At 38.7% G+C, this 26,890-nt stretch overlaps 1 protein-coding gene across 2 annotated transcripts in view; it reads left to right on the forward strand.

Annotated features, from left to right (window-relative positions):
• Positions 1-26,890, forward strand: part of ITPR2 (inositol 1,4,5-trisphosphate receptor type 2) — a 233,566-nt gene that overhangs the window by 75,282 nt on the left and 131,394 nt on the right. The window contains exons 21-30 of one of the 2 annotated variants that reach the window (XM_063308132.1): positions 668-818; positions 14,136-14,329; positions 14,913-15,045; positions 17,013-17,070; positions 18,191-18,356; positions 20,722-20,895; positions 21,965-22,054; positions 22,136-22,261; positions 24,079-24,201; positions 24,601-24,801. In XM_063308132.1, coding sequence (XP_063164202.1) covers positions 668-818; positions 14,136-14,329; positions 14,913-15,045; positions 17,013-17,070; positions 18,191-18,356; positions 20,722-20,895; positions 21,965-22,054; positions 22,136-22,261; positions 24,079-24,201; positions 24,601-24,801 — 1,416 coding nt within the window. The remainder of the gene's footprint in view (positions 1-667; positions 819-14,135; positions 14,330-14,912; positions 15,046-17,012; positions 17,071-18,190; positions 18,357-20,721; positions 20,896-21,964; positions 22,055-22,135; positions 22,262-24,078; positions 24,202-24,600; positions 24,802-26,890) is intronic. The other variant, XM_063308133.1, reaches the window with a different exon arrangement.

Here is a 26,890-nt window from a genome sequence, read left to right on the forward strand (position 1 = left end):
TGCCCAGGTTGTTTGGAAGCTGCAGCTGGTCCACAACACAGCAGCCTGAGGAATATTGGGCTTGGTATAGTCTGCCAAGAAAACATCACGAAAGTGGCGTCCCCCCAAAGGGTCAGACATGACTTGGTGCTTGCACAGGGGACCTTTCGCCATCACCATAGTTTGCCCATGTTACACCTCTGCCAGAGGAGCTGTGCTGGTTGCCACCTGCAGTTCTTGATGGGAAATGAATCCTGCTATGACATTGCTAGAAGACCAGCCTGTAGTGATGACAGAGTATAGTAGAGATAGCTTCTGGGTACTGGAATTCTAAGAATTCACATAGTATGGTATTCCTTAAAGAACTACTTTCATTTGTTTTCCTCAACACGTGGCTACAATATGTGGTGAAAGGGAGAAAGTCATCTTAGAGAAGCTGAGACAGATACAGAAGAGTGACGGCTTGTATGCAGCAGCGATAACATCACTGCACAACAGGACATAGGAGCCCAGTTTCTACTGCGTAAAATCCATAGTTTGAATCACTTTTTCAATATCCAGGTGGCCAGTAAGCACTTTATCCTGGATTAATTCTTGAGCATAGCCATGTCGGCCCATTCATCACAAGTTCAGTGCTGGGATCTCTTTCTTGCTTTTGATATTTCTGTCTTTGTTTTTATTTTTTTAGGTGGTGCACCTGGCTCGCAATCTCATATACTTTGGTTTTTATAGTTTCAGTGAACTACTGAGGCTGACCAGAACACTATTGGCTATCCTTGATATTGTACAAGTGCCTATGTCATCCTACTTTGAAAGATTAAGCAAATTTCAGGATGGAGGTAAGGGGAGAAAATAGCACCCACCAGAAAATACTTACCATGTATTATTTTTTCTCTCTCTTTTACAATCAATTTTCATACTTTCAGATCTGGAAAAATACCCCATTATGTTAATGGTTGAAATCTCATGTCCATTTACAAGCATGTAAGGTGCATCATGAAAAGGGACATGGTGGCACTGCGGGTTAAACTGCTGAGCTGCTGAACTTGCCGATTGGAAGGTCGGCTGTTCGAATCCACGTGACAGGGTGAGCTCCTGTTGCTAGTCCAAGCTCCTGCCAACCTAGCAGTTTGAAAACATGCAAATGTGAGTAGATTAATAGGTACTGCTTCGGTGGGCAGGTAACGGTGTTCCGTTTAGTCATGACCACGGAGGAAGTGTCTACGGACAACCGCCGGCTCTTCGGCTTTGAAACGGAGATGAGCACCGCCCCCTAGAGTCGGACACGACTGGACTTAATGTCAAGGGAAACCTTTACCTTTACCTAAAGTGCATCATGATAGGTATTCTCAGAACTGGAATTATTAATAATGCCTTCTTCATTTATTTAGGGGAGTTGTATGAATTATATCTAAAAGTTGTCCACTTAGCCTTGAGCTACATCGTTGTCATCTGCATGGTTGACACTTTCATACTTTTTGGTTGACGCTATGGCTCAACATACATGCCCTACCAAATTTTGGCTTTTCTTTGTCACACAATTAAGGCTGCTAGTTTTAGTGGTTTCTGTTGACCTCCGTACCAGGGCTCAACAACCATGACTTACAAAACCTTGGATTTTCTTTTTCATCCTATAAAAGCTCTTGGTTTTCATGATTTCTGCATTGTTTTCACTTGACTACAGCTAGTTGGATGGATCAGCAAGCCCAAAGAAGAAGAAAAACAGTGCCAAGAATCTACATGAGCAAAAATATATACAAGGAATCGGACAGCTTAGAAATGTATTAGATTCTTTGTGTTTGCCTAACTGAATATATGGAGTGACTGATACTAATTTTAATTGATGATTGATTGATTGATTGATTGATTGATTGATTAAAAGATGAATTATGTCTTCCTTAGGCTTTTCATTCCCACTGAATCCCCATTCTCTCAAAAGCAGATTAAGGATCATTCATTCTTGTGGAACTGCCCTAAAATGCAAAACTCAAAAATATAAAAACAAAAATTAAAAGCAGTGCTAAAATGATTGACAAATCATCCTAGGGTCTCTACTTAGCATATCACTGAATGTATTGAATTCGTTTTCCTGAAATCCAAGCTACCCCTTCAGTCATCTCCTTTATTTTCATAAGATCCATCATTCCAGTCTTATAGAAGCATTCCTACCAATTTGTTTCTGTTCTCCTTGGTGAACCCAATGATCAACAACAGATCCCCCTATTTCTTCTTCCAATTTGCAAAAGATCCTGAATTTATTAGAGATCTGTGGAATTTGTCTCCTAGAAAATACCAAGAATTCGGTATTTTCTAGGAGACAAATAATAACAATGGGAGAATTATTAAATTCTCCCATTGGTATTATTAAGTTTTGCTTCAACCCAAATCTGTAATTTATTTTGGGAAGGCATGATCATTTTTCTGTCTTTGGTTCAATGGTCTGCATCCAATTCTGAGTGTAATGTTTTTATTTCTTTCTCTTTTTCTTTCTACTACAAAGGCTATTATGCTCATACCTTGATTTCTCTGCTGTTGGGCACATTTTTGACATAGTATGTTAGTTCCCATCTTTTTAAAAAAAGGTTAAATCAAATGTTTCATTTCCCAACTGGCTTCTGACAAGCAGAGTCAACAGAGAAGCTGGCAGTGAAATTACAAGTTGCGGTCATGTGATGTCTTGGTTCATGACCGCAGTGATTCATTTAATGACTGTGGGGAAAAGTGATATAAGTCCAGGGCAGTCATGTGATGTCTCACTTAACGACTGCACTGCTTAGTGGTGGAGTTGCCAGTCCCAGTTCTGGTCATTAAGTGAGGACTACCTGTACTAAGAAATTAAGGGAAGCGCACAGATATTGCCTTACAAAGTTGCCATGGAAGGCTTAGTTTAGTTTAAAGTTCCTACATTGCAAAATTCAGGCTCATACTCCTATGGTATGAGCTCATAACATGTGCTAAGTAAACCTTGGCCACAGCATCAATAACACATAACTTACTAAGATCTTTTTCAAATTCCCATTTGGACCTGGAGGCCTGGTTCTAGCTACCAGTGCAAACTTTAATTATATTTATGGGTTACGGTCTCCTTTGTGATGCAGAGTTATAGAGAATGGCTGATATTATGGGAAGATGAGGACACCGTTAGTTATGGGACAACCCTGGCCAAAGACAGTCCCAATTTCATGCTAGAAGAGAAATTGAATGTATGCAAAGACTCAGCTCTTTTCTTCCTATTTCACTCAAGTTGTATATGCAGCAAGGTACATTAAACTAAGCTGTATGTAACCCTAACTGGAGGAGGTCTAAGATAAAGATACGGTTATGCACACAGGCACACAGACACACAATCAACATTGCATTTTCTTGCTTGGAAATACTTTAGCTTTAAAATTAGAATTGGGATGATTTGAGTTTTCCCAATAGAGGGTTTTCATGCCTTTTAATGGGATCTTCTTGACTGGTGTAAAAATGCAACCCTTTTTTCAATACGTCCGTTCATTTTAGAATAAGTACTCTTTAGAAAAAAAATCAGAAGTGAGTGAGAATCAATATTTTAATATTATGAGAACCATAAAGGTGGCTTTATATACCTTTGCCATGCAAAATATAGGTAGAAGATTTTTTTTCCTGCACAGATCTTTTGGTCTATCATAATCAATGAAAATAAATTTTGATCTAATGCATTATGTTAATTGGTTGAATCAGCCCATAATCCAGGCAAACCTATGTATAATGCACTTATATAAATATGCTGGGACTTTATTTAGTATAGAAAGTTTATTACTATTTTTATGTTAAAATGTGTTGTTATAACTAGTAGGCAAACAGTGTATATACTTTTAAAAAATATTTATTTATTGAACTATGGTTAACAAACATTGTCGAGTAGCTGAGTGACATAAAACTATAATGCATAGAGAAAAAACAATATAAAAAATAAAAAGGATCTGCTAAATAGATAAATAATATACATGTTCATATTTACATTATATCTACAGTGTTGCCAATAGTCTTTTTCAATTGAGCCTGCAAATATAAAGTCTGCCCAAATTTAATAGAACTGTGGTTCCTGCCTCTGGTGTTCCGTTACTTAATCTGTAATCTTGGTAATGTAGCAATTGAATAAGCCTTATTAATCCACATCTCAATTGTTAAATTATCTAAAGTTTTCTGGTGTTGGGCAATTATTTTAGCTGCTGAAGTTGAGTAGATAATGTTATTTATTTTTAAGCTTGAGATTCATCCTGTAAATAAGTACAGTGACCCTAACCTAGGGGAGCATTCAATTCTTTGTTTAGTAACGATCTCCCCAAAATTTTATGTCAAAAATTATAGTTTTATTGCATGACCTCCACAAATGAAAGGAAAATCCCTGTTTTTGACAACCTCCCCAACATTTGGAAGAATAGTTAAAAAAAAAATCCCCTGCTCACCCCTCTGGGTGGTATGTGTCTTCCTCAACCTTGGGTCCTCTACCAGAGGCCTGGGAGTTTGAGAGTTCTTAGCTTTTCCTAGCACTGCACTCTTCTGGACAGAGAATTCTGATGTTGCTCCTGGGATCTGTTGGAGCCACTCTCCCAGCATGGGGGTCACAGCCCCAAGTGCCCCTACTACCACTTTGGCCTTCACTTTCCACCTCCTCTCTAGTTCCTCCTTCAGGCCCTGGTACTTCTCCAGCTTCTCATACTCCTTCCTGAGGTTGCTGTCACTTGGCACTGTTTCATCTATCACCACTGCTGTCTTCTGGTCCTTGTCTACTATCACAATGTCTGGTTGATTGGCCAGAACCTTGCAACACAGACACACACACACACACACACACATGCACGCACTCTAATCTAACTGGAGTCAAGTGCCAACAATGTATAATCTTCCACTGAAGTTCTTGCAGTGAAGCTGAGGCGAATCCACCTGATTTCCATAATGCCTGCCAATTTGTCTCCTGTATGGGTTTACCTCTTCTTGGGATGGATTTACCAGTATCAGTATCCTAAGCTTCCTTTAAATGAAGAAGCAAATCTCCTATTTCTAACTACACTAATAGCCAATAAATTTTTGAATGGTTCCTTTTGGTTATTTTAGATAGTTAAGTATTAAATTTTCAAAATGGTTGTAAGGCCAAATTGCTGAAGCTCTAAGATCTTTACTGCCCAGTAAAGATTGGATACCAGAGAAACCATGGTAACTTGTCACCTACTCGTTGATATATCTGTTCTTTATTGAGAGGTTCCCTATTGCTGTAGAAAAAAATTGTTCTGTAAATTCTGTTGTATCCTCTCAAAAGCATCATTTCAGCCAGACCATAGTGATTGTCCTGTTCTATGTATGTTATTAAAGCAGTTAGAGGAGAAGAAACCTTTATCAAAATAGGATATTTGCTCTTCCAAATGTGGAGCATCATTTTAGTGAAAGCATTTTCAATATCGTTTATTCTAGAAAAATGTTTTGGGTGAAAGAACCATTGATTTATAAAATTATTTGGCTCTAATATAGTTTCATTTTGGACCCATTGTTTAGAAAGGTCTTCCAAAAGGAATGGAATCTTATGCCTTAACTGTGTAGCTTGGTAATGTATTCTCAAGTTGGGTATGTCCCAGCCTCCCTGATTCTGAAGTCTATATAAAATCTTATTTATTTATTTTTCAAACTTTTATCGCCGCCCCTCTCCCCCAAAAGGAAGGGGGAGAATTTTTATTAATTCTCAATTTTTTTTTTGCATGAAAGCAAAAGCTTTCTATTTTTTCCCCCCAATAACTTAAAACCCATTCTGGAATTTCCACTGGGAGGCATTGAAATAGAAAATTGGACCTTGCAATTTTATGTCTCCAAATCATCTGACTCTCTCCTTTTATTTTCTAACTTTTATAAATACCAGCTGATCTGTTCCGCTATATTTTGTTAGTAAAATGTTAATTTCTGAATAAAGCCTACTTGCCATTTTTGATTATCTGTTTTTAGTTATGCTCTTCTGGTTTATAGGTTCTCTTACAATTACGTTTTCATTGTGTCCCACCTTATTCTTGTGCCCCACCTTATTCTGGTGTTTCATATACATTATTTTCTTAAAAAATATTCCTCAGAGTTTGAACTAATTGTTGCTTTGCTGCTTCATTACATAGTATAATCTATATAGGATTAACATGTCAATTATAAGTAAATGGAGTAATCTCATCTAATTTGAAGGTAAGGATCACCGGGGTGGGATCTGATAGAAATATGGATACAATTTTAACTTGTTGCAAAATGTTTTGGAAAGTTTTAGATATCCTTATGTAGTTTATCCCAGAGTGAGATTTATGGCTACCTGAATAAAACTCTTTTCCTGCAGAGTTCATCATTGCCCATCTATCTATAAATCCAGGACTATGCATTAAATTTTGAAATCTCTTAAAAATTCCAGCATGAGGCCTTAATGCATTTAATACATCAATGTTGAAGCCCCCTCCTATGACGGAATTTTCTGTGTCATTATTTTTTTTTCTATTCATAATCTTTTGTAATCTGACCCTGATTAGGAGCATATATAGATGCTAATGTTTTGTTTTCAAATTTCCTTTCTATAAATAAACATCTCCCTTTCCAATCTTTTAGAATCTTTTCAACCTTGATGTTTATATCAGCTTTGAAAAGGATGGCTATTCCCCTTGATTTATTGGATCCTTGCATGAAACACTGCTTGTTGAACTGCCTATTTGTTTATTTGTCATTCAACCTATTGGTTGTATAAGTTTCTTGCAGCATAACCAAGGTGGCTTAAATGATTTAACATAGTTAACAACCCTTGTTCTTATGATAGGATCTCCCAGACTTCTGACATCTAGAGGAACAACTCTACATTGCTCTATCGTCGCCTGCATTTTTTCCAACACCTCTGTCTAGCTTCTCTGTGGAAATAACATTTTCTTGCATCCAGGAAATTTCTGAAAGCTTGTTGCTCACAAAATGTTTCATTAGGTTACCTGATGCTTTAAAAAGCATGTATAACATTAGTGTTCTTTTTTCTACATTATTTCTCTCATCCTATTCTCCCTCCTTTGGCCACATAATGAGAAGACAGGACACCCTGGAGAAGGTGCTGATGCTAGGGAGAGTGGAAGGCAAAAGGAAGAGGGGCCAACCAAGGGCAAGGTGGATGGATGATATTCTAGAGGTGACGGACTCGTCCCTGGGGGAGCTGGGGGTGTTGACGACCGACAGGGGGCTCTGGTGTGGGCTGGTCCATGGGGTCACGAGGAGTCGGAGGTGACTGAACGAATAAACAACAACATTCTCCCTCCTCCTTTCAAAAATTGCCCCCTTCCTTATCCTTTTCCCCAACTTCTCTTTCCCCCTCCCCAATCGGTAAAGTTCCCAAAATTATTTCTGCTTTCTTTAGCCATAGTTTAGCCTATATTATTCTTTTACCTACTGTATTTTTATCTTATTCCTTCCTCCCCCCTTCCTCTAGATGTAAAGGCTCAACAAGAGTTCATACAGTCAATATAGTTTCCTTGGGTGCAGCATTCTTGTCTTCAGCTTTTAGCTGAGCCTACTTTCCACAATTCCAAGGACGGCTTGTAGATTGCTTCCTTCACACTTCGTTAGAGAGCTCTGCTGGCAAGCTGCACATCCCAGTCGAAGCTGAAATAACTTTTCTTCCTTGTGGCATGAAAATAATTAGCTTGAAAGGAAATCCCCACTTGTAATGAATCTCATTCTGCACAAGTTCTTCTGATAGTGGTTGAAATTCCTTTCTTCTCTGCAGTGTAGCCATGCTCACATCTTGGAAGAAGAGCTCTCTTTCACCGTCCCATTTAATCTCCAGATCACGTGATTTTCTTATAATTTTGGTTTTTGTATTTGAGTTAACAAATCTGACCATCGCTGGGTTTCTGTGTATTCCTAGGAGAGTAATCCCATGAGCAAGTTCAATACCTATATCTATTAAATTCAAATCGGAGCTCAGGTCGTTAATCTTAGAAATAAGGTAAGTAGTCAGTTTGATTGTTCCAGTTTTCTCTGGCCCTTTTTAAGTCCTTAAATTGTTCCTCCTGTTACAATCCTGTACATCTGCTAGCTCGGTCTTAAGTTCAGAGATATTCTTTTGAGCCTTACCTATCTCAAGAGCATTTTTCATGGCCATATCACAAGCTTTGCTGACTGCCTGAGCTATGTCTGTTGTTTGGTGTGATGTTTCCTAAAATTGTTTATTCATTTGCTCAGACATACCTGCCAAGTCTTCAGTTATTCCCACAGTATGTTTATCCCATTCTGCCTTCCGTTCTTTTTTAAGTTGTTTTATTAGATGTCCAATTAAGTCCATTTCAGAGGGATGCGGTGGCGCTGCGGGTTAAACCGCTGAGCTGCTGAGCTTGTCGATCGGAAGGTCGGCAGTTCGAAACCGCGCAGCGGGGTGAGCTCCCGTTGCTCGTCCCAGCTCCTGCTCACCTAGCAGTTCGAAAACATGCAAATGTGAGTAGATCAATAGGTACCGCTTCGGCGGGAAGGTAACGGCGTTCCGAGTCGTCATGCTGGCCACATGACCCGGAAGTGTCTATGACAACGCCGGCTCCAAGGCTTAGAAACGGAGATGAGCACCGCCCCCTAGAGTCGGACACGACTGGACTTTACGTCAAGGGAAACCTTTACCTTTACTAAGTCCATATCAGGCATCCATCTGCATCTGTGGGGAACACTTTCTTCCTCCATTGCATATTCTTCGTTACTGTGGAAGGGTGCCTCCTCAACCTCCTTTAGCTCTTCCAAACAAGCTTTGATCCCCCTTCCTTTCGGAATGGGACTATCAGCCTCCCAGGTAGACTAGACAGGAAACAGACAAGATGAACTCATTCTACTTTATTGTAAGGCTACGTTAACAGAATCTTGCAAGTCTGAAAGTGCAAATCTCCCGCCGTCTCTTTCTACAGCCTAATAAGTTAGGGCGGATCCTTTTGAAGTTTCTTTCTATGCCCGTTATGCAGCTGCGGGCTCTTCCCCCTTTTATCTGATGGTTCTCTAGGCAGCATCTCTTCCCCTCACCTCCCAAGGTCATTCCCACATTTCATTACACAGAGACTCCTTCCTTGACATCCTGCTTAATTTATCCTGCTGTCTCATGAAGTAATTAGTAAGGTAAATGTCATGAGTACTGATGGTGAGCAGGAGGGGGCCCCTATATAGGGGGAAAAATGCATGAGTAGTTTCGAGGATTTGAACTTTCCTTCAAAGAAACTCAGAGCAGACCCGCCTTGAGTTTTGGGTTTATCTGTGTGGGTTTCCATGGTCTTTCAGTTTGGCAGGATTTTCTGTCTACTAGAGTAGTTCAATAAACACCAGAGACCAAGATACCATCTCAGTGTGGTTCTTTGCTCTAAGATAGGCAGTAAACTGGCTAAAATAAAGAACGTGGCTGGGCCAAGGGAAGAGCAGATAGCTCAGCATCCCATATCCCATCATTGGGTAGTCACACACACACACCCAACAGTGTATATACTTTAAAAAATAAAATGTCTTTCAAGTCACACTTGACTCTTGGGGTTATCAAGGACACATCAATGGTTTTATTGGCCACAGTATAGAAATGGTTTGCCACTGTCTTCTTCCAGGATGTTTTTTTACTTGTCCTGAAGTTCCTTGATGATTTCCGATCCAAGTACTAGTGAGACTTGATCCTGCTTAGCTTCTGAACCAAGACAAAATTGGCCAAGTCCTGCCACCTGCTGAGACTTAGGGAAAAATAAGCCAACATGTGTACCATTTCAGAAAGAGCCTTCCTGGTTTCTTTTAACTTTATAATTGCACGGCATGATGGAAAAAACCAGGTGTTTTAGAAGATGTAGAGTTGAGGGTAAATTTATGCAAAGGAAGTTCTTCATTCCAATATCCCTCACCAGTTTACCATGCACAAATGCAACATTTTATTAGTTTGTAATGATTAGAGAAACCCATATCTCAGTGATTGCAAAAATATCTAAAAAGTGCCAGTTGTTTTGTGGGAGGGAATCACATACTATACTTGGGCAGCCTAATGTAGGAGAAAAAAAATGGAATACCTCAACCAGCTAATTATAATTTAGGCTACATATTCTTCATAGTTTACTTCACTTGATGGCAACATGTTGCTATTAACTCAAACACAATTCCAGAATTCCGTTTGTTACTGTTGTTTCTTGCCAAGTTATGCATACAAGGAAGCATTTACACATGTTTATTTTTAGTTTCTTAGTTGGAGATAGGTAATTTGCTAGAATAATAGCACGCTGGTATCTTGTGCACTGAATTTGTAAATCATCAGCTTTTGTAAGCACAAATTATCAGGAATTTTACCACCAGTCCTTGATTACTTTGGGATCATAAATAAAGCCCTGCTAAGGAGACAGAAGAAAGATGTCCAAAGGCCACCAGCTATGTTTTGGTGGATCACAGCAGATAAATATCTCTGAGGTGGAATGTTATGCCCTGATTAGTCCTTGGGAAAGTTGTTTCTGAATATTTGACACCAGAGAAGTGAATGCCATTAAAAAAGCTAGTAATCTGTGTGATTTATTTATAATGTTGAAGTGTTCCTCAAGGTGCTGCATGTTTTAGTTCTTTGATAGTTCTGTATTAATACAGATGGGAGACACCTTTCCTATTGGATTAAACTCAGAAATTATCTCCGTTCAGCCTGCCTAAATTGGGGAAGTGTGGATGGTTTTAAAACTTAAGAGCCAACTTGACATTTAAAAAAAGGGAAGAAGTTGCTGTTAAAAAAATTTATAGATTCATGGTGGGGATGGTTAGGCATTTACTGTCCAACCCATGAATTTCATGAGAATTACCTTCAGAGATTTCTCAGATTCAGGGTTTAATCTGAGCTGAGACATTAAATGTTCTGTTCTCCTTTGAGACTAGTATTAGCAAGCTTCTCAAGATGCAGTTTTGGACATGAGTTCAACAAACATCTTCAGCATGGGCACACTTTTATTTTTAAGGTAGAACTCATATCAAACATGCTGAAGTATTCGAAACAAACTTAAAATGTCTTTTAGAATAGAATGCATGTATTAACTCTGCTGAATTAAATGAGTTGTGCACTCCAATGTTTTGAAACAGCAACTGACTTTCAGCAGGAGGCAAGAACTTCAAAATAAGGTGGAATGAAAGCTAAACAGTTGCCATCCAAAGTACGTCAACCACTTTCTCTCCCATCTGAATGCTTGCCAGTCTGTAGTCAAGTTAAATTACTGTCATCACCTGCATGTTTATTTTTGCTGCATAGTGGTAAATGAATGATAGTTACAGCTAGTTAACATTTATTTCCAACAATATGTTAAGCAGAATATAGTGCAGCAGAGTGATATTGTGTGAGAAACTGCATTTCAGTTTAACTGCTCTATAGCCAACATACAAAAAACATGCACTTTGACATCTCCAACCAACATACCTCTAAAGTCAAAACAATAATTCCTTATAAAGTCATCCATAAATACATGAATTAACCAAGGGAATACCTCAGTCCTTTTCTTACTCCTTGCTCAGTGTTGAACCATTCACTGAATAATGAGCTGCTGAGCTTGCCGATCGGAAGGTCGGCGGTTCGAATCCGCATGACGGGGTGAGCTCCCGTTGCTAGTCCCAGCTCCTGCCGACCTAGCAGTTCGAAAACATGCAAATCTGAGTAGATTAATAGGTACCGCTTTGGTGGGCAGGTAACGGCGTTCTGTTTAGTCATGCCAGCCACATGACCACGGAAGTGTCTACGGACAAACACTGGCTCTTTGGCTTTGAAACGGAGATGAGCACCGCCCCCTAGAGTCGGACACAACTGGACTTAATGTCAAGGGAAACCTTTACCTTTACCTTACTTCCATAGTGCTATCATAGCTGGGCTGCAAAAATCTGGACAATCATCAGAGTTAGAAGTTTCTATATTCCTATGATCTAGAGCATCTGGAATTTTGCAATCCAGATATGGTGGCCCTTGTATAAGGAAAGATTCAAGATTGTCATTGCCAGGGAGAAATTTAAAGAATGAGAAAACTTCTAGATGAAGTTCCTTAGCTGTGTCAGCTACTTGCTGAAGGCAGGATATAAAATCACATCGGTCAAAAAATAATGACAAAATAACGTCTAAACCACTTTCTAGATCACAGTGCAGCAAAAAGGATTTCTTTTCAAGTTATCAACTTTTATGACTGGCTTTGTGACAACACGTAGAAGAAAATTAAAAGAAAATTGAAATGAAAATTGATTTCATGATACTCTTTTATTTTCCATTATATTTAATATATTGAGTATAAATCTTAATGCGATGGATGACTTTGCATGTAATGGATATTTCCATAATAGTGGTGTCTGCAGGGTCTGGTAAAAGAAGAGATGGTGGCTACAGCAGTGTGACCATTTTTTTTGTGTGTGTCACATAAGCTTTGATGGCACTCTTGTGGCTGACATCTTGACTTTTTTGACTATATCCTACCACACCTCTGGATAGCAACATCTTCTGTGCTCAGCTAGCACTCAGTTGGAATTCTTGTCTTTCACTCTTTACTTTTCAAATGCTGAATAGCACTTTTAACACTTTGGTAATTCTTGTTCTGCAAAAATTTCCAGGTTCCTTTTGGGGAAGTGGGGGGAAAAACACCCTGTAATCACCATAATTGCAATTTCTGTTTCACTCCAGTAGCTTTTTTCAACACCTGCTCCATGTTAATTCGAAATATAATTGCCTTGCTCTTGCAATTTCTTAAAGTTCTTATCTAAAGCTGATGTGCTTATGACTTTTGCTCTTCTTGATTGATATAAACTAGATCTTGTGTCATAACCTATTTCAACTGTAAATGCTAAAATTAAATTGTTTTGTTTCCCTGTTAAAACTCTTCCCAGCTGCATTAATTCAATGCTGTGTAAAATTACAATGTTTAAATAGAAAGAATTTAATCCCGCTTAATTTAATTTCTTCTTAACTGTTAATTTAAGTACTTTTCTTTAATGTCTCTTTCTATTATTCTTATGGGAAGAATTAGTAAGAGTATCATTTTTATCTGACAAATTTTATTGAGTTGTGAAGTTGTTAGAGGCTCAGAATAGGTGTTTCTGCCCCATTTATTTACTTGTGTTAAAGGTAAGGTTTAGCTTTACAGGAGATACTCCAAAGGAAACTTCGACATCGTAATGTTTTATAAATGAGCCTCACTGAAATGATTGAGAATTAATACTCTTTGGCATGGCCATCATTCAGTGATACAGATCATGCTTTCAGATAGTTTTTGGCATCTGCACTTAAAAGAATATCAGGTAGCAAGTCAGAAAGATTTTTTTAAGTAGAAGAGGGCTGGGAAACCTGAGGCTTTCCTGATGTTACTGAACTATAGTTTTCTGCCATGCTTGGCAACTAAATGGTCATTGTTGATGGAAGTTGAGATCAGCATCTGGAAAGCGGATTTTCCCATCCCAGTTTTGACAGAGCAACTGCTGGGTATATATGTTCATACAGCAGTGCTGATGGAGCAGTTATATCTTTTAACACTTTTTATGGAAAACAAAATTTGTTCAATTAAGAATTAGCATATCAAAGAAAAGACTTGGCTAATGTTTAACATAACATTGCCTGGAAGAGTGTGTCTTTTGTGATGGTCTAGATTTGTTCTCGGTTAGCATATTTCCATTAAGAGAAGGATAGACAATGTGGAACTTATAGGCACATTGATTTCTTGGACAGATTTTTAAGCACATCCCATTCTAAAAGAATGCAGAAAGATGAGACTTTTCAGAGGCATGAAGAGATGTCTTGATTTTACTCAGCTAGTAAGCCAAGCACAAACATTTGATCATTTTGCTCTTTGTAGATGTGAGCAGACCCATATATTTTAAACATTAAGTATAATTCACTATTGACTACACCTGGAGCATGTAGTGACACCTTAGACAACCTGAGCTGATCACAAAATGCTAAGCAGGGTTGGACCTACCCAGCTATAAACTAGATTAGGAAGTTGAAACCCATCCCAAAAGAATGTAAACCACAGCCACATTGCTGCCCAGGGAAACTGAATGGATGTGTCCATGATGTCACTAGAATCTGAGTTCAGTTCAGGAGAACTTACTTTATTACTGTTTTTCTTTAAGTCAATCTCACGACATCCAGCCTCCCTGTTGCCTATCAGAGTTTCCCTTTTTATCTTTCTTATTCCCAGGAAACAATGTTATGAGAACGATTCATGGTGTGGGAGAGATGATGACTCAAATGGTTCTCAGCAGAGGTTCTATCTTCCCTATCTCTTCACCTGATATTCCCCCAAGCGTCCACCGAAGCAAACAAGCCAACATTGTGGAGAATGAAGATGTCACTGTGATGGATACCAAGTTAAAAATTATTGAGATTTTACAGGTAAAAGTCTCCCTCTATTACTTACATTCTGGGAAAAGGACTAAATGTAGTTTACTTAACCTTTCTGTTGCAGGGATTTTGGCCATTAGTAGAAAAAGGAAAAACAACATTTTTGTATTTTCCTTTTTCCTCCCCACCCCCTCCGTAAGACTCTAAAGATCTTTGCTGAGTTAGGGAGATTTTCTGGAGATGATTAAATGCAAGATGGAGGTGAAAAGGGGAGCCTAAATCCACTCAGGAGGCCTTGTGTTTCACCCCAAGCAATATATATGAAGATTTAGGGAAGAGTCATTTCTCCAGCTATCAATCTGGATTAAAATCAGAATTCCTGTGCCCAGTTTTTTATCTGCCCAACAGAAGATTTGACTTAACACTATTTTGGTTAACAATACTGGAAATAATAAGGACTATTTTTCAAACATTCAAAGATGAAGGGTTTAAAAAGTTTAATGGTTGAAATGATAAATGCTGTATTTCATTATTAAATATATTTTAATGCAGTCATAGCAACTTTGATTTCATAAACAAATGATCTTCACACGTTGCTGAAAAAGAGGCTCAGAGGTCTGTTTATGTCATACAGTTTATTCTTAGTGTTCGACTTGACTACAGAATATCCTATATGCTGTCTATTTACAAGAAGGAATTTGGAGAGAGCAATGAAAATGTTGATAATTCCGTAGCATCTCCACCCGACTCATCAACTGTCACCTCAGGTAAAACAGAACAAATCAAAGTAGCAATAATTTCTTTCTAAACTAGGGCCTTTCTCAAGGCATCCGATAGATGGAAAGGCAGCATTGCATGTTGTGGTCCAAGGTCCACCCCTTTTGTACACACATCATGATATCACATGGAGGAATGAAAGGGGCAGAGCTTGTGGTGCAACGCTGCTCTTGTCATTTTGACAAAAAAATGGGATCTTGCAACCCCGCCACCCCCCCGGCTTTTCTTCATTGCTGAGTTGGATTTTGCTCCATACATTCTTCAGTTGGCTGAAAGCTCTGTCAGCGTGACGTTTGTTCTGTCCACTGCTGATTCCTGTCCTGCCTTTATTAGTTCTTTTTCCAGTCCCTGCAGGCATTTCTGCCATGGTTGACAAAGCCTAACAGATTTTACATACCTTGAGATTGTCTTTAGATGGGACATGAATGATAGGGAAAAAAATCTGCACACCTTCCCTTCTTAGGCTGAAAGCTGATACAAAATTATGATATAGCTAAGGACCTATAGCAAAATTATGATATAGCTAAGGACCTATAGCTAAGGACCTATAGCTGATATAGCTAAGGACCTTAAGCCTGTCTGGGTCATGGGGTGGAGACAAGGCAAAAAAGATACCATGGGGACACAGTAGAAAAAAAGATGTTGCTGGTAGAACTGTGAAGCCCTTAGATTTGATCTCTAAAAAAAATGTTTCAGTGTGCAGGAGTGTGAATATAGCACCTGTCTGCAATAGCGTAGGACTGGAGTCTTTTTCTGGATTCCTGAAAATCTAGGAAGTGATATTGCTACTTTAATGTGTTGTTGGTAGATGTTATGGATGTGCTTTGAAACACCTTTTGGAAATCCAGTGTGAAGTGCTGCATAGCTGCAGTAGTCAGGGCATATTTGTACCATGTTTTAGGTAAAATGGGGAAAGGTTCTAAGTGTTGAAAAGAAGCATGTACTGCAGAGAACCTTGAGAAAGTTAGCATTATGGCATTTTGGTGCCCCTAGAAGGGCGCACATAACACCTTTGCTACATGAGCTGCATGGGATACCAGTCTGCTTCCAGGTCCAATTCAAAGTGTTGGTTATCACCTTTAAAGCCCTACATGGCATGGGGCCAGGCTACCTGAGGGACTGCCTCTTCTCCGTTACATCTGCCCGCCCCACCCAATCCTACAGAGGGGGCATGCTGCGGACCCTGTCTGCAAGAGAATTCCATCTGGCAGGGTCCAGGAGGCGGGCCTGCTCTGCAGTAGCACCCACCCTCTGGAACATCTTGCCCCTGGAGGTGAGATTAGCCCCATCACTCCTAGCCTTCCGGAGGAAGTTGAAGACCTGGCTCTGCCACCGGGCTTGGGGCAGGGAGGAGAATAGTCATACTTGGGGCTCGCTAGTACCTTGAAGTGCCCCTCATATACAATGACTGAATGAGACCACAGCCATCTGGATTTTATTATATTTGGTAGCTCTGTGAAATTGTTTTATAATGTGTTTTATATTGAAATTTTATTATATATTTATTGTTTTATATTGTAAACTGCCCAGAGTTCCTCCGCTCGAAGGAGATCAGCAGTTACAAATTTGATAGATAAATAAATAAATAATCTGGAAAATTCTTAGATTGTTCAGGAGTTTTGTTCCTTTATTCATGACCCTTTCCATCTCATGATTTCAAGATCAGGTGTTTTTTTTCCCCTCCCTCCATTTATTTTTTGTTACATTTTGCCTGATAAAGAGGTCTGAAGATTTCAGATCTTGCGCACAGTTTGTGCTATTGGGTTTGATGGACCCTGACTATGGATTGTAAAATTTTTCTTATGGACCATATGAGCGGATTGCCTATAGATGTTAAAGCATCATTAATCTTTTCTGTGTCATACCAGTTGCTGCTGATCAATTCTTTCTAGCACAAAATTAGGAAAGAAGGATGATGGCTTTTGTAGTGTTGACTCTACACAATCTTCTGTTGTAGCAGCTGTTCCTGATATAGATGAAATTGCTGCAGAAGCAGAAACTATGTTTGCTGGCAGGTAAGCCCATACCTTCAATCTGATGTTTTGCTTGACCAACTGCTTTCCATTGTCTTGCTCTGTAGGGCTAACTAGTACTTTTAATTAATCTTTATATTTTCTCTGGACAGTTTATCAATGTACTCCCATTTCTCTATAGCAGAATTTCTGATCTTCAGAATGTTTTACAGACCTCTAATGGCCTTTGGTCAAGCTCAGAAGCCCAGTTGTTTCTGGTTGACCAGAAGCATTTGAGATGGCTCACTGCACACTAATTATGGTATCCCTGGTAGTAAGTTACACAGCTTGAGATCACTGCAAATTCACTACTACAACTTTTTCAGATCCACAAATTACTCATAAATAATAGCAGTGGACCAAATTTGTTTTCAGTTCTGGTTCCTGCTATGTGCCTGAACTTCAATTGTTAAGACATATTGTACGGTCTTGGTCATAGACCAAGTAGGCAAAGCTGAGAAGATTCAAAGGCAAAGATTCTCAGGTGATACCAAGCTTTCCAGGGGAAGGAAGTATCTAAAACAGCAACTTAGTTTGACCAATTGCACAGGCTCAGGAAAGAAACCTGACATTTTATTATTTTTTTTAATTTTATTTTTATCTCGCCTTGATTATTTTTTTAATAAATAACTCAAGGTGGCGAAAATACCTAATACTCCTTCCTCCTCCTATTTTCCCCACAATAACAACCCTGTGAGGTGAGTTGGGCTGAGAGAGAAGGACTGGCCCAGGGTCACCCAGCTGGCTTTCGTGCCTAAGGTGGGACTAGAACTCACAGTCTCCTGGTTTCTAGCCCAGCACCTTAACCATCTGAGGGTTAAGTGAGATCTGTAGTCAATAGGATGCTGGGTTCTAGTACTTGATTTCTTAGTTTTAGGCAAATGTGGAACCTAGCATATTAAACAGATGGACTTCCTGGTTTTTTGTTATTCCTCATTTTGTTCCCATGATGAGAAGGAGAAAGGACCAAGACTCCAAGAATCCAATCAGATGATTGCTCCTCAACCTTTGAGTGAAGGTCAAGTGAGGCTCATGTCAGAATGAACACTCTCTTCAAAATGTTCCATCTAAGTAGGCTTAATGTTGAATGCTTTATTATCACTGGATTTTCTTTTTTATGCAGAAAAGAAAAGAATGCTGTACAACTAGATGATGAAGGGGGCAGGACGTTTTTGCGAGTCCTCATTCATCTTATAATGCACGATTACCCACCTTTGCTTTCAGGAGCCCTGCAATTGTTGTTTAAACACTTCAGTCAGCGAGCAGAAGTTCTGCAAGCGTTTAAGCAGGTACATCCCACCAGAATGTGTCTGGGTGCTGTAGTTTAGTATATTACAATAAACCTATCTTTCAGTTGTTACAAGGGATGAACATCTGCAAGCTTACTATAATGCAGTAAGGTTTGTGCATTTTCTTTACCTGGTGAATCAAAACTGCTCTTTCAGGTCTGGTCAGATGTTCTTTTTCAGCAGAGAAAAGGAGAGCCTTGTAACATTCCCATTTACAGTGTTGTTTCCTTCTTCTGAATTTGTATTAGTGACTGTAGAGGAGTACAGATAATCTTGAAGGTATGCAGTAGTTGCTAGGGAAACATGAACTTAGCCCAGAAAGACAGGAGAAGGTGAGGAAGAAACTCAAGATTGGCTCTTGAGACTCTATTATTATAGCCTCTATCAGTACAGTTACTGATAGTTAGTATTTTTTGTATCTGTTTCCTGACCAGGCTAACATCAACCTTGAAAGCCTGACAGTGTTTCTCTTTCCTTCCATCTTATACCAAAAAGAGTCAAGATGGAGCAATCATTGAGTTTCTTCCTCACTCTTTCCTGTCTTTTTGGGATAAGTTCATATTTTTCTAATGGCTGCCACATATCTTCTTCAAGGCTGTCTCCATAGTCCTCTGTAGCTATGCATAGGGTAGGTATTATTTTTCAACATTTTGTTGGTTGCTGACCTTCTAGCAGCTACTGAAATGGGTCTAGTTAAGGTAGGGGCATCAACAGTAGCTGTCCCTATTAAGAGACAGCCGAGCAGCTAAGATGTTTTTGTGGAGGAAAGAAATGTTTCATAAACTGATCTAGCCATAGATAATAGTGGGAAATAGTTGCAAGGCACTCTAGGCGGTGGTTCTGTGGGAATTCAACAAAATAAAACCAAACTGCAGAATGTGGGAATTGGCTACAGTGTTCAATTTCCTGATAATCTCAGCTCTTTGGGCATTGTTTTTAAAGTACGTCTCTTGCTGCTATGTGAGTAGATCAATAGGTACCGCTTCGGCGGGAAGGTAACGGCGTTCCGTGTCGTCATACTGGCCACATGACCCGGAAAATGTCTACGGACAACGCCGGCTCCAAGGCTTAGAAACGGAGATGAGCACCGCCCCCTAGAGTCGGACACGACTGGACTTTACGTCAAGGGAAACTTTTACCTTTACCTTGCTGCTATAGTTATTCTTTCTAATATGTGGGCAAAATATTATGAAATTTCAGATAGCAAACTGGAGTTCCCATGAAATAGGGCATTCTGGGTTTCCTTTCTTTCAAGGGTGTCTGTAAAAATAGGCAAAACAATAACAATGGTGGTCCCAACTGTGCAATCTGAGCCCTTCAGGGTTTGATCACACAGTCGTAACCAGCATCTTGACTTTTTTTTGCCCCATCTCTCCAGAGACCCCTTTGTGCAGGTTCTGGTTTTCCCCCGAATAGCCACAATAGACCCAATTTACATAATTCTGAATAAATGGTGCAAAATAAAATGAGTGATGTAACACTCTTATTTCATTTATCAGCTAGGTTAATGTGTTACCATAAACCTAGGTTGAATGACATAATTTATGTAGGTTGAACAATTCATCTTGCTGTTTTGCAGATTTTTAATTCTGTTGGTATCCAGTATTTTGGAAGAAACTTAAAATAGGGAGACGTGTATTAGTTCTGTAACAAGTGACAGACTATACTGCAGGGAAAACCAATCTGTAATTTTGATTTAAGAGTAGTGATAACCTTCTCTTTTTTCTCCTCCAAATAATATAGTCCTCAATAGTGAAGGAACACTTTCATTGTATTTTATACTGATTTCTACTGAACTTCAGGGCTGATGTAGATGTAAGTTTCGAATCTAGATTGACCACATCTTTGCTGATAATTTTTGTAAGCCAACAGCCTTTCAGTCAGTTTTGCTTATGATAACAATATAGAAACTGATGATGGCAGTCTTTTGAAGATCTTGTAGTCACCTTGTCAGAAAACGAATAATGAGCATGTCTTTACAGTTAAATTTACACACTTATGCATTACCTGGAAAATAACTCCAAATGTTCAAGAAGAGATTTGGATGTATATCAGCAAATTAGTTGAAGGGAAAATAGCATATTCTTTTATTCATCAAAAGCAGGAGAAAACAAAATACTGTTTTTATTATATTATACTCATCAGTGACTAACAACATAGAACAATGTGGTTTAATATGAAATCATTTTCATTTTTTTTCATTTCTCCAGATGTCTAAAATGTATTTTTTCAAAGCATTTGGAAAAGCATCACTTTCCTAACACTACATCACATGCAGATGAATAGAACTTTAGGGCAAAACATCTACACTTCAATAGCTGCTGTTATGCAATTAAACTCTTGCTGAATTCCGAATATTTTACAGGTGCAGTTGCTGGTGTCGAACCAAGACGTGGACAGTTACAAGCAAATTAAAACTGACCTTGACCAGCTAAGGCTGACTGTAGAAAAATCGGAACTTTGGGTCGAAAAAAGCAGTAATTATGAAAATGGAGTATTGGGTGAAAATCAAACAAAAGGGAGCGATGAACCAATCGAAGTGAGTCTTTTTGGTCTTGGTCCACTATGTCACTTCCTACTTTCATTTCCCTAGGCTTTAAAAGTGTTGCAAGCATTGTTATGTTGTTGTTATTACTATCATTATTATCTTAAATTTATCATAGCCACATACTCCCATAAATGCTGGGCAGATGACAAATACAAAACAGTAAAAAATAGTTTAAAACGTACAGCCATACAGGTAGCCCAGATTAAAGCAATCAAACCATAACAAATCAAACCAAATGCTCCTTTTCCACAAACATAACTGAATGGGGCTGACATTAAAACTGGGCAACAGCTAATAAAGTATCTCCTCTAGAAATCCTGGAAGTTATACCATTATTTCTTCAAGTAAATGTGGTGTTGTGTTTTCTTTTTTTAACTGTCTTGAAGCCACTTGTATTTTACTCATGCAGGAACTTTTGGTTGCCTCTTGACTATATATCCGAACTTAATGAAACACAACGTACACAGAATTGTTTGGTAGGTTGATTGCAATTCAGCTACCTTGCTGAATGAAAAACAGTTCGGGATTCTTTGGATTCCTTTGGCTTTTTTTAATGGATTGCCCTTTCCATGAAGGATGAAAGCAAAACATACAAACTAATTTGTAGTGCTCTGTCTAAGATTACTCTTAAAGAGCAAAGAATAAACAATGCAACCTACTATTCAGTATTCTGAATATATTTATTTGTTTAGATAATTTATATGGCCACCATCTTAAATGCATAATCCTGGGTGCCTAACAACAATTCACAAATACAGTATTTTATTTTTTTATAAAATAAAACCTCAAAACACAAATACAAACTTAGTTAATAACCATAACACAATAGCTGGGCACCATAACAAAGTCACAACACAGCTATACCTACGTTGGGCTCAACTAATGTCATGGCCCAGTCCCTGGAGGAAGAGCCAGATTTTCAGCAGGCCAGGAGTGTTAGAATCTTCCAGATCTCAGGGAGAAAGCTGTTCAGTAGAACAGGTGCCACAACAAGAGGAAGTGATTTCTTTAAATTAAAGAAATTTAAACTTTTCTTTGCAACTCTTTCTTGAAATTATAGGATTCAAGTATGTTAAGTCCAGTCCAAGATGGGAGTAAGAAACCTCAGATTGATATCAATAAGAGTAACAACTATAATATAGTTATGGAGGTATGTTGAGATATTAATTAAAGTGAAATTGTACAATTAAAAAAAAATTTATATCCAGTAAGTGTCGCTTTTCTTCACCAGATTTTGATCCGATTACGGGGGCTCTGCATCCAAAATAAAAAATGTCGAAATCAGCAGCAACGCTTACTTAAGAATATGGGAGCCCACAGTGTTGTGCTGGATCTTCTTCAGATACCCTATGAGAAGGTAATAATGGAATATATTTAGCAATTATAATTAATATAAATAGTTAAATTATTATAATTAATTGAGGTTACTTTTACTTTCAAATCTCTTAAGAGTCCTTAACTAAAACTAGAATGTGGTTTTTTTTTTATTTTTGGCTCTTATTGGACATAGAATAGCTAGACAAATAGTCAAAAGATTTGCAGAGAGGAAAATAACTTTCTAAGACACCTCTTTGGCTTTTTTTGCAGAAATGAAGTGAAAATTTCCCAAGTTGCTCATTATTTTGGAAATGCGTCTTTCAGGAAAAAAAGTGATTCTTTTTAATGCTTTCTAAATAGTAAGACTGTGCCATGGTTCTGTTTTGGTTGAGAATGTGTGACAAACACATCTGTGACTCATTTAAGCAGCCGTATCTTGTTTCAGGATCATGTGGCTGGAAAAAGATGCAGCTGCTTTGATGAATCACAGAAAATGCTGCATTGGTGCTCCGGCACATTCTGAAGCACCTCTTCCAAAGCTAATTTGGGTGAGCACCTGGGAAGATCAATCAGGGATTAATTAATTAATTACATTTACATATGGATACAATGATGGTAGTAATGAGAAGACATTAAAAAGAACATATAGGCATTACTTGATCACCTGTAGATGTAACACTATTGCTTTTTTTGGAATCCTTCAACAAGATTCTTTTTCATCAATTAATGTAATTAATTTTTCCACTTCAATAATAATTGATATATTTTAACATGACTGAATGAAGACTGGACCCTGAACCTGGTTTTTTTTCTTGTTTCCAATGAATCAGTTTTATTACATAAAAAGTTGAAAGGTTCTGTCACTGTTTCATCTGATATATGGATTAAAATTTAGTTATTAAAGCCCAAATTTAAAACTAATTAAATGATTATTTATATTAAAGGGAGTTGCAACAATTCATTTTATAATGGTATCACAAAGTTTGAAGATCCCTGCTTCAAAGGTTGAAAAATAGAATTGGTTAGATGATAGGCCTGTACAAATCATTCAGAGATGGAAAGCTCATTGCCACCACTTTGAGGTCCTTCTGAGCTTTCTCTTTGCTTCACCAGCTATCATGGTGGAAGTGTCTTCTGCACATGTCCTCTATGACCTGAGGAGCTCACGAGGGCCTCTAAATAGCTGTGCGGTTATAGCAGCTTCACACCTTGTAAAGTAGGTCCAGAGAGGTGCTTTGCTCATGAAGGAAATGCCTCATTGAATGATGGAGAATGGCAGCCAGCATGGTGTAATGGGGAAGGCTTTTGAGTAGGTCTGGGGACATCCAGATTGAAGTCCAGGGAAACTCAGTGGATGAGCTTTTAGCCCAGCCAACCTCACTGTTTTCTGCTATGGGATTAAATGAAGAGCCATCCGTACTCAAGTTCTTGGATGAGAGATGGGCCCTACATCTAGCCAATACATAAATAATATACACAGGGCTGTTAGATAGCTGTCATAAATAAAGACATGCCACAAAATCAACTGAGAACCTTCATGGCTCACAAGTTGATACATCTGTTCTTGCATCGCATTTTTAATCCTGAGAAGGTTTATGGATGCAATTATCTGCATTTAGGTCACTTTAGAAGAAGAGAAGGTGGGAGGGGAAAATGTTAAAATGAGAAGCAAAATGCAAGGTTGCTTTGAGAATGTATGCACGTGAAACAGGCATGGAGTGTTTACAATGGACTTTTCAAATGTTGACTGACTACCAAACACGTAATGTGTGAAATAGCCTCTATCAATATTAATGTCTACCATTTTTTTTCTTTTGTTGGTTCATCTCGCATTTAACATAATTACTACAACTGAAGAGTGACAAAAGGATGAATGAAATTATGACCTTAGCTCACCTGTTTCTTCAGAACTTCTGTCGTGGAAATCCTCAGAACCAAATACTTCTTCATAAGCACCTCAACTTATTCTTAACCCCTGGGGTCAGTATTTAATTTGTGGCTGAACTTCTCACTGAGGTGACAGTATTTGTATCCAAAAAGACTGCATGATTTTGCATTTAAAAATCCATGGCTATCCTTTCTTATTAGAAAGTTCAGAATAGAATAATAGGTCTGCTCTCTTAACTACAGTTTGGGGATATTGTCCTATAACTTGGGTCCCACTATTGCAAAGATTCTCTCTTAACCAGTTTCAGTTCATGATGGGGATATTGAGAACTGGAGTTTTGAATAAGATTAAACTCTGGACTTCAAGAATAAGATACAGGATAGAGGAGGTCATTCGGGTTGTGACTGGGTTCTTCACGTTAGTCAAAATTACAGGTAAATGCCACTTACTTTATCATACAAATGGCTTTTTGTTCTCCATTTTTAAATTAGCTTCTTGAGTCCGAAACCATGCGGCACATATTCACAAATAATTACCACATATGCAATGAAATTAGTGACCGGGTGGTGCAGCATTTTGTCCACTGCATTGAGACACATGGCCGCCATGTTGAATATCTGCGTTTCCTGCACACCATTGTGAAGGCTGATGGCAAATACGTCAAGAAATGCCAGGACATGGTTATGACAGAGGTAGGTTAAGCAACACAGGCTACACGTGTTTATCTCACAGTATCTCCAGGAGTTATTGTCATCAACACAGTATCATGATAAAGGTGGATTAGTTCTCTAATATCATCATCTTACAAGATGACTAACCATGATTACTGTAGCTACCAATGGGGAAAGATGAGAAACAACTGTGAGGGGATTTGACCCTTTCATGGACATGTTGCTCTGTGGGTGTGATTCTTTTATAGCATAATCTTTTCCTTGTTGACCTCAAGGAACTGTGAAGTGGGTTGGGGGTCAAAACAGTCAAGATTGCTGCTGCAAATGTGTGATAAAAGCTGCCATCTTGCCTTTTTTGATGCTTGCCTGCATCTTCCCTAGTTTGCACCTTCTGTGTCCATATGTTGCAAGCCATGGTGGCAATTCAGGATAACAGTATAGTTCAGCCCCTGAATTTCAATACTGTTAAGAGAATGGAGGAAATGTACAAATTATTCATTATTCTTTTATTGTATTTGTATCACAACATTCTCTCTGAGAGCTCAAGGCAGCATAGCTGAGGTCTATCCTCATTTTATCTCAACTTTAATGGTATTGTGAAGTACAGGTAGTCCTTGCTTAATGACCATTCATTTAGTGAGGGTTTTGATTTACGACAGTGCTGAAAAAACTGACTTACGACCAGTCCTTGCACTTACAACCTTTGCAGTGTCCCATGGTCATGTGATTGCCATTTTTGACCTTCCCAGCCAACTTCCAGCAAGCAAAATCAAGCGGGGGCCACATTATTTGTTGAACAACTGCCGCAAAAAGATAGTAAAATCGGGTCAGATTCACTTAATGACTGCTTCGCTTAGCAACTGAAATTCCAGTCCCAATTTTTGTTGTTAAGCTACCTGTAGGTTGAGAGAGAGTGACTGAGATTTGAACCTGGGTCTCTCTGAACTAAGGCCAGCATTTTAACCATGGCACTGGTTCAGCAGTCATTTCCTCTAGCTCCTAATGTCACTGTGGCTTGCTTGCATGACATATTTAATAATTAGAATATTGCCATAATTAACTCCAGTTACCTCCCCAGTTTTTGAACTGAGTTATTTTTGGTACATACACCTGTGCATACCGGATTAGTAACATGTGCCATTCTGTATAGTTCAAACATTTGCATTCAGTGCACAACGCTTTGTTAAAGGGGCCATTTGTGCAAATATGTGTTGACAAAGTGTGAGAGTCTATGGGATTCAATCCTGCTGCAAATCTTGTGACATGGCTAGGCTGTAATTCAGTCAAGGACCATTGTTTAATCAACCTGCTTAAGCATTTCTAGGCTGCATTGATTTCTGTGGGAATGAGTAAAAGGGTATGTTTAACTCCTGTGCTGCAATCAATGACATTGCAAATAGATTAACTATTTGGCCTGGATTGTGCCACTTGCAGTCCCACTGATTTATAATTATACTTTTGACTCATTGCCATTGGGATCAATAGACTTTTTGTTCTATTTCACCCAAACTCTGCTAGGTGTTGAGGAGGAAAAATCATTGGATGAACCTAGGGTTTTTGTGCTTCAGACAGGAGGGAAAATTTGAATAACTGCAAAAATGTCCAGCTGAAAACAGCAATGGAAAATAAACAGTTTACATATATGGAGTCCTTGGTGCCCTCTGAGCTTGGTTGTTTGCTTGCAGCCATTTCATTACCGGACTAGGTAACAGCATCAGTGCTAGTGAGGGTGGGGTTTGCTCCCTGTTTATATAGAGTAGCTTGCCCTGCCAGTGTTGGTGGCGGGTGTAGCTTTCTACTTGGTAGTGCCTTGATTAGGATCTTGTTTTCTGCTTGATTGTTTGTCTGGTGTTAATCCCTGCTTATCTGAGTGTTGCCTGAAGAGGATGTTCTGGTCTATTTGTTTCATTCTTAGATTTTTAATTGTCTCTTATGAACGGTGTTTAAATGTGGTTTATCTGTGTCTATTGATGGCTGCTTTGTCTGAGTGCCAGGCTTCCAGGAATTCCCTAGAGTTTTTGGATTTGGCTTGGTCTAGGATGCTCACAGTTTCCCAGTTGAAACTCTGGTTGAGTCTGTCCATGTGTTGTGAGATTAAGGAGTTCTCATC

Source organism: Candoia aspera, chromosome 7 (assembly GCF_035149785.1).
Source record: "Candoia aspera isolate rCanAsp1 chromosome 7, rCanAsp1.hap2, whole genome shotgun sequence".
NCBI lineage: Eukaryota > Metazoa > Chordata > Lepidosauria > Squamata > Boidae > Candoia > Candoia aspera.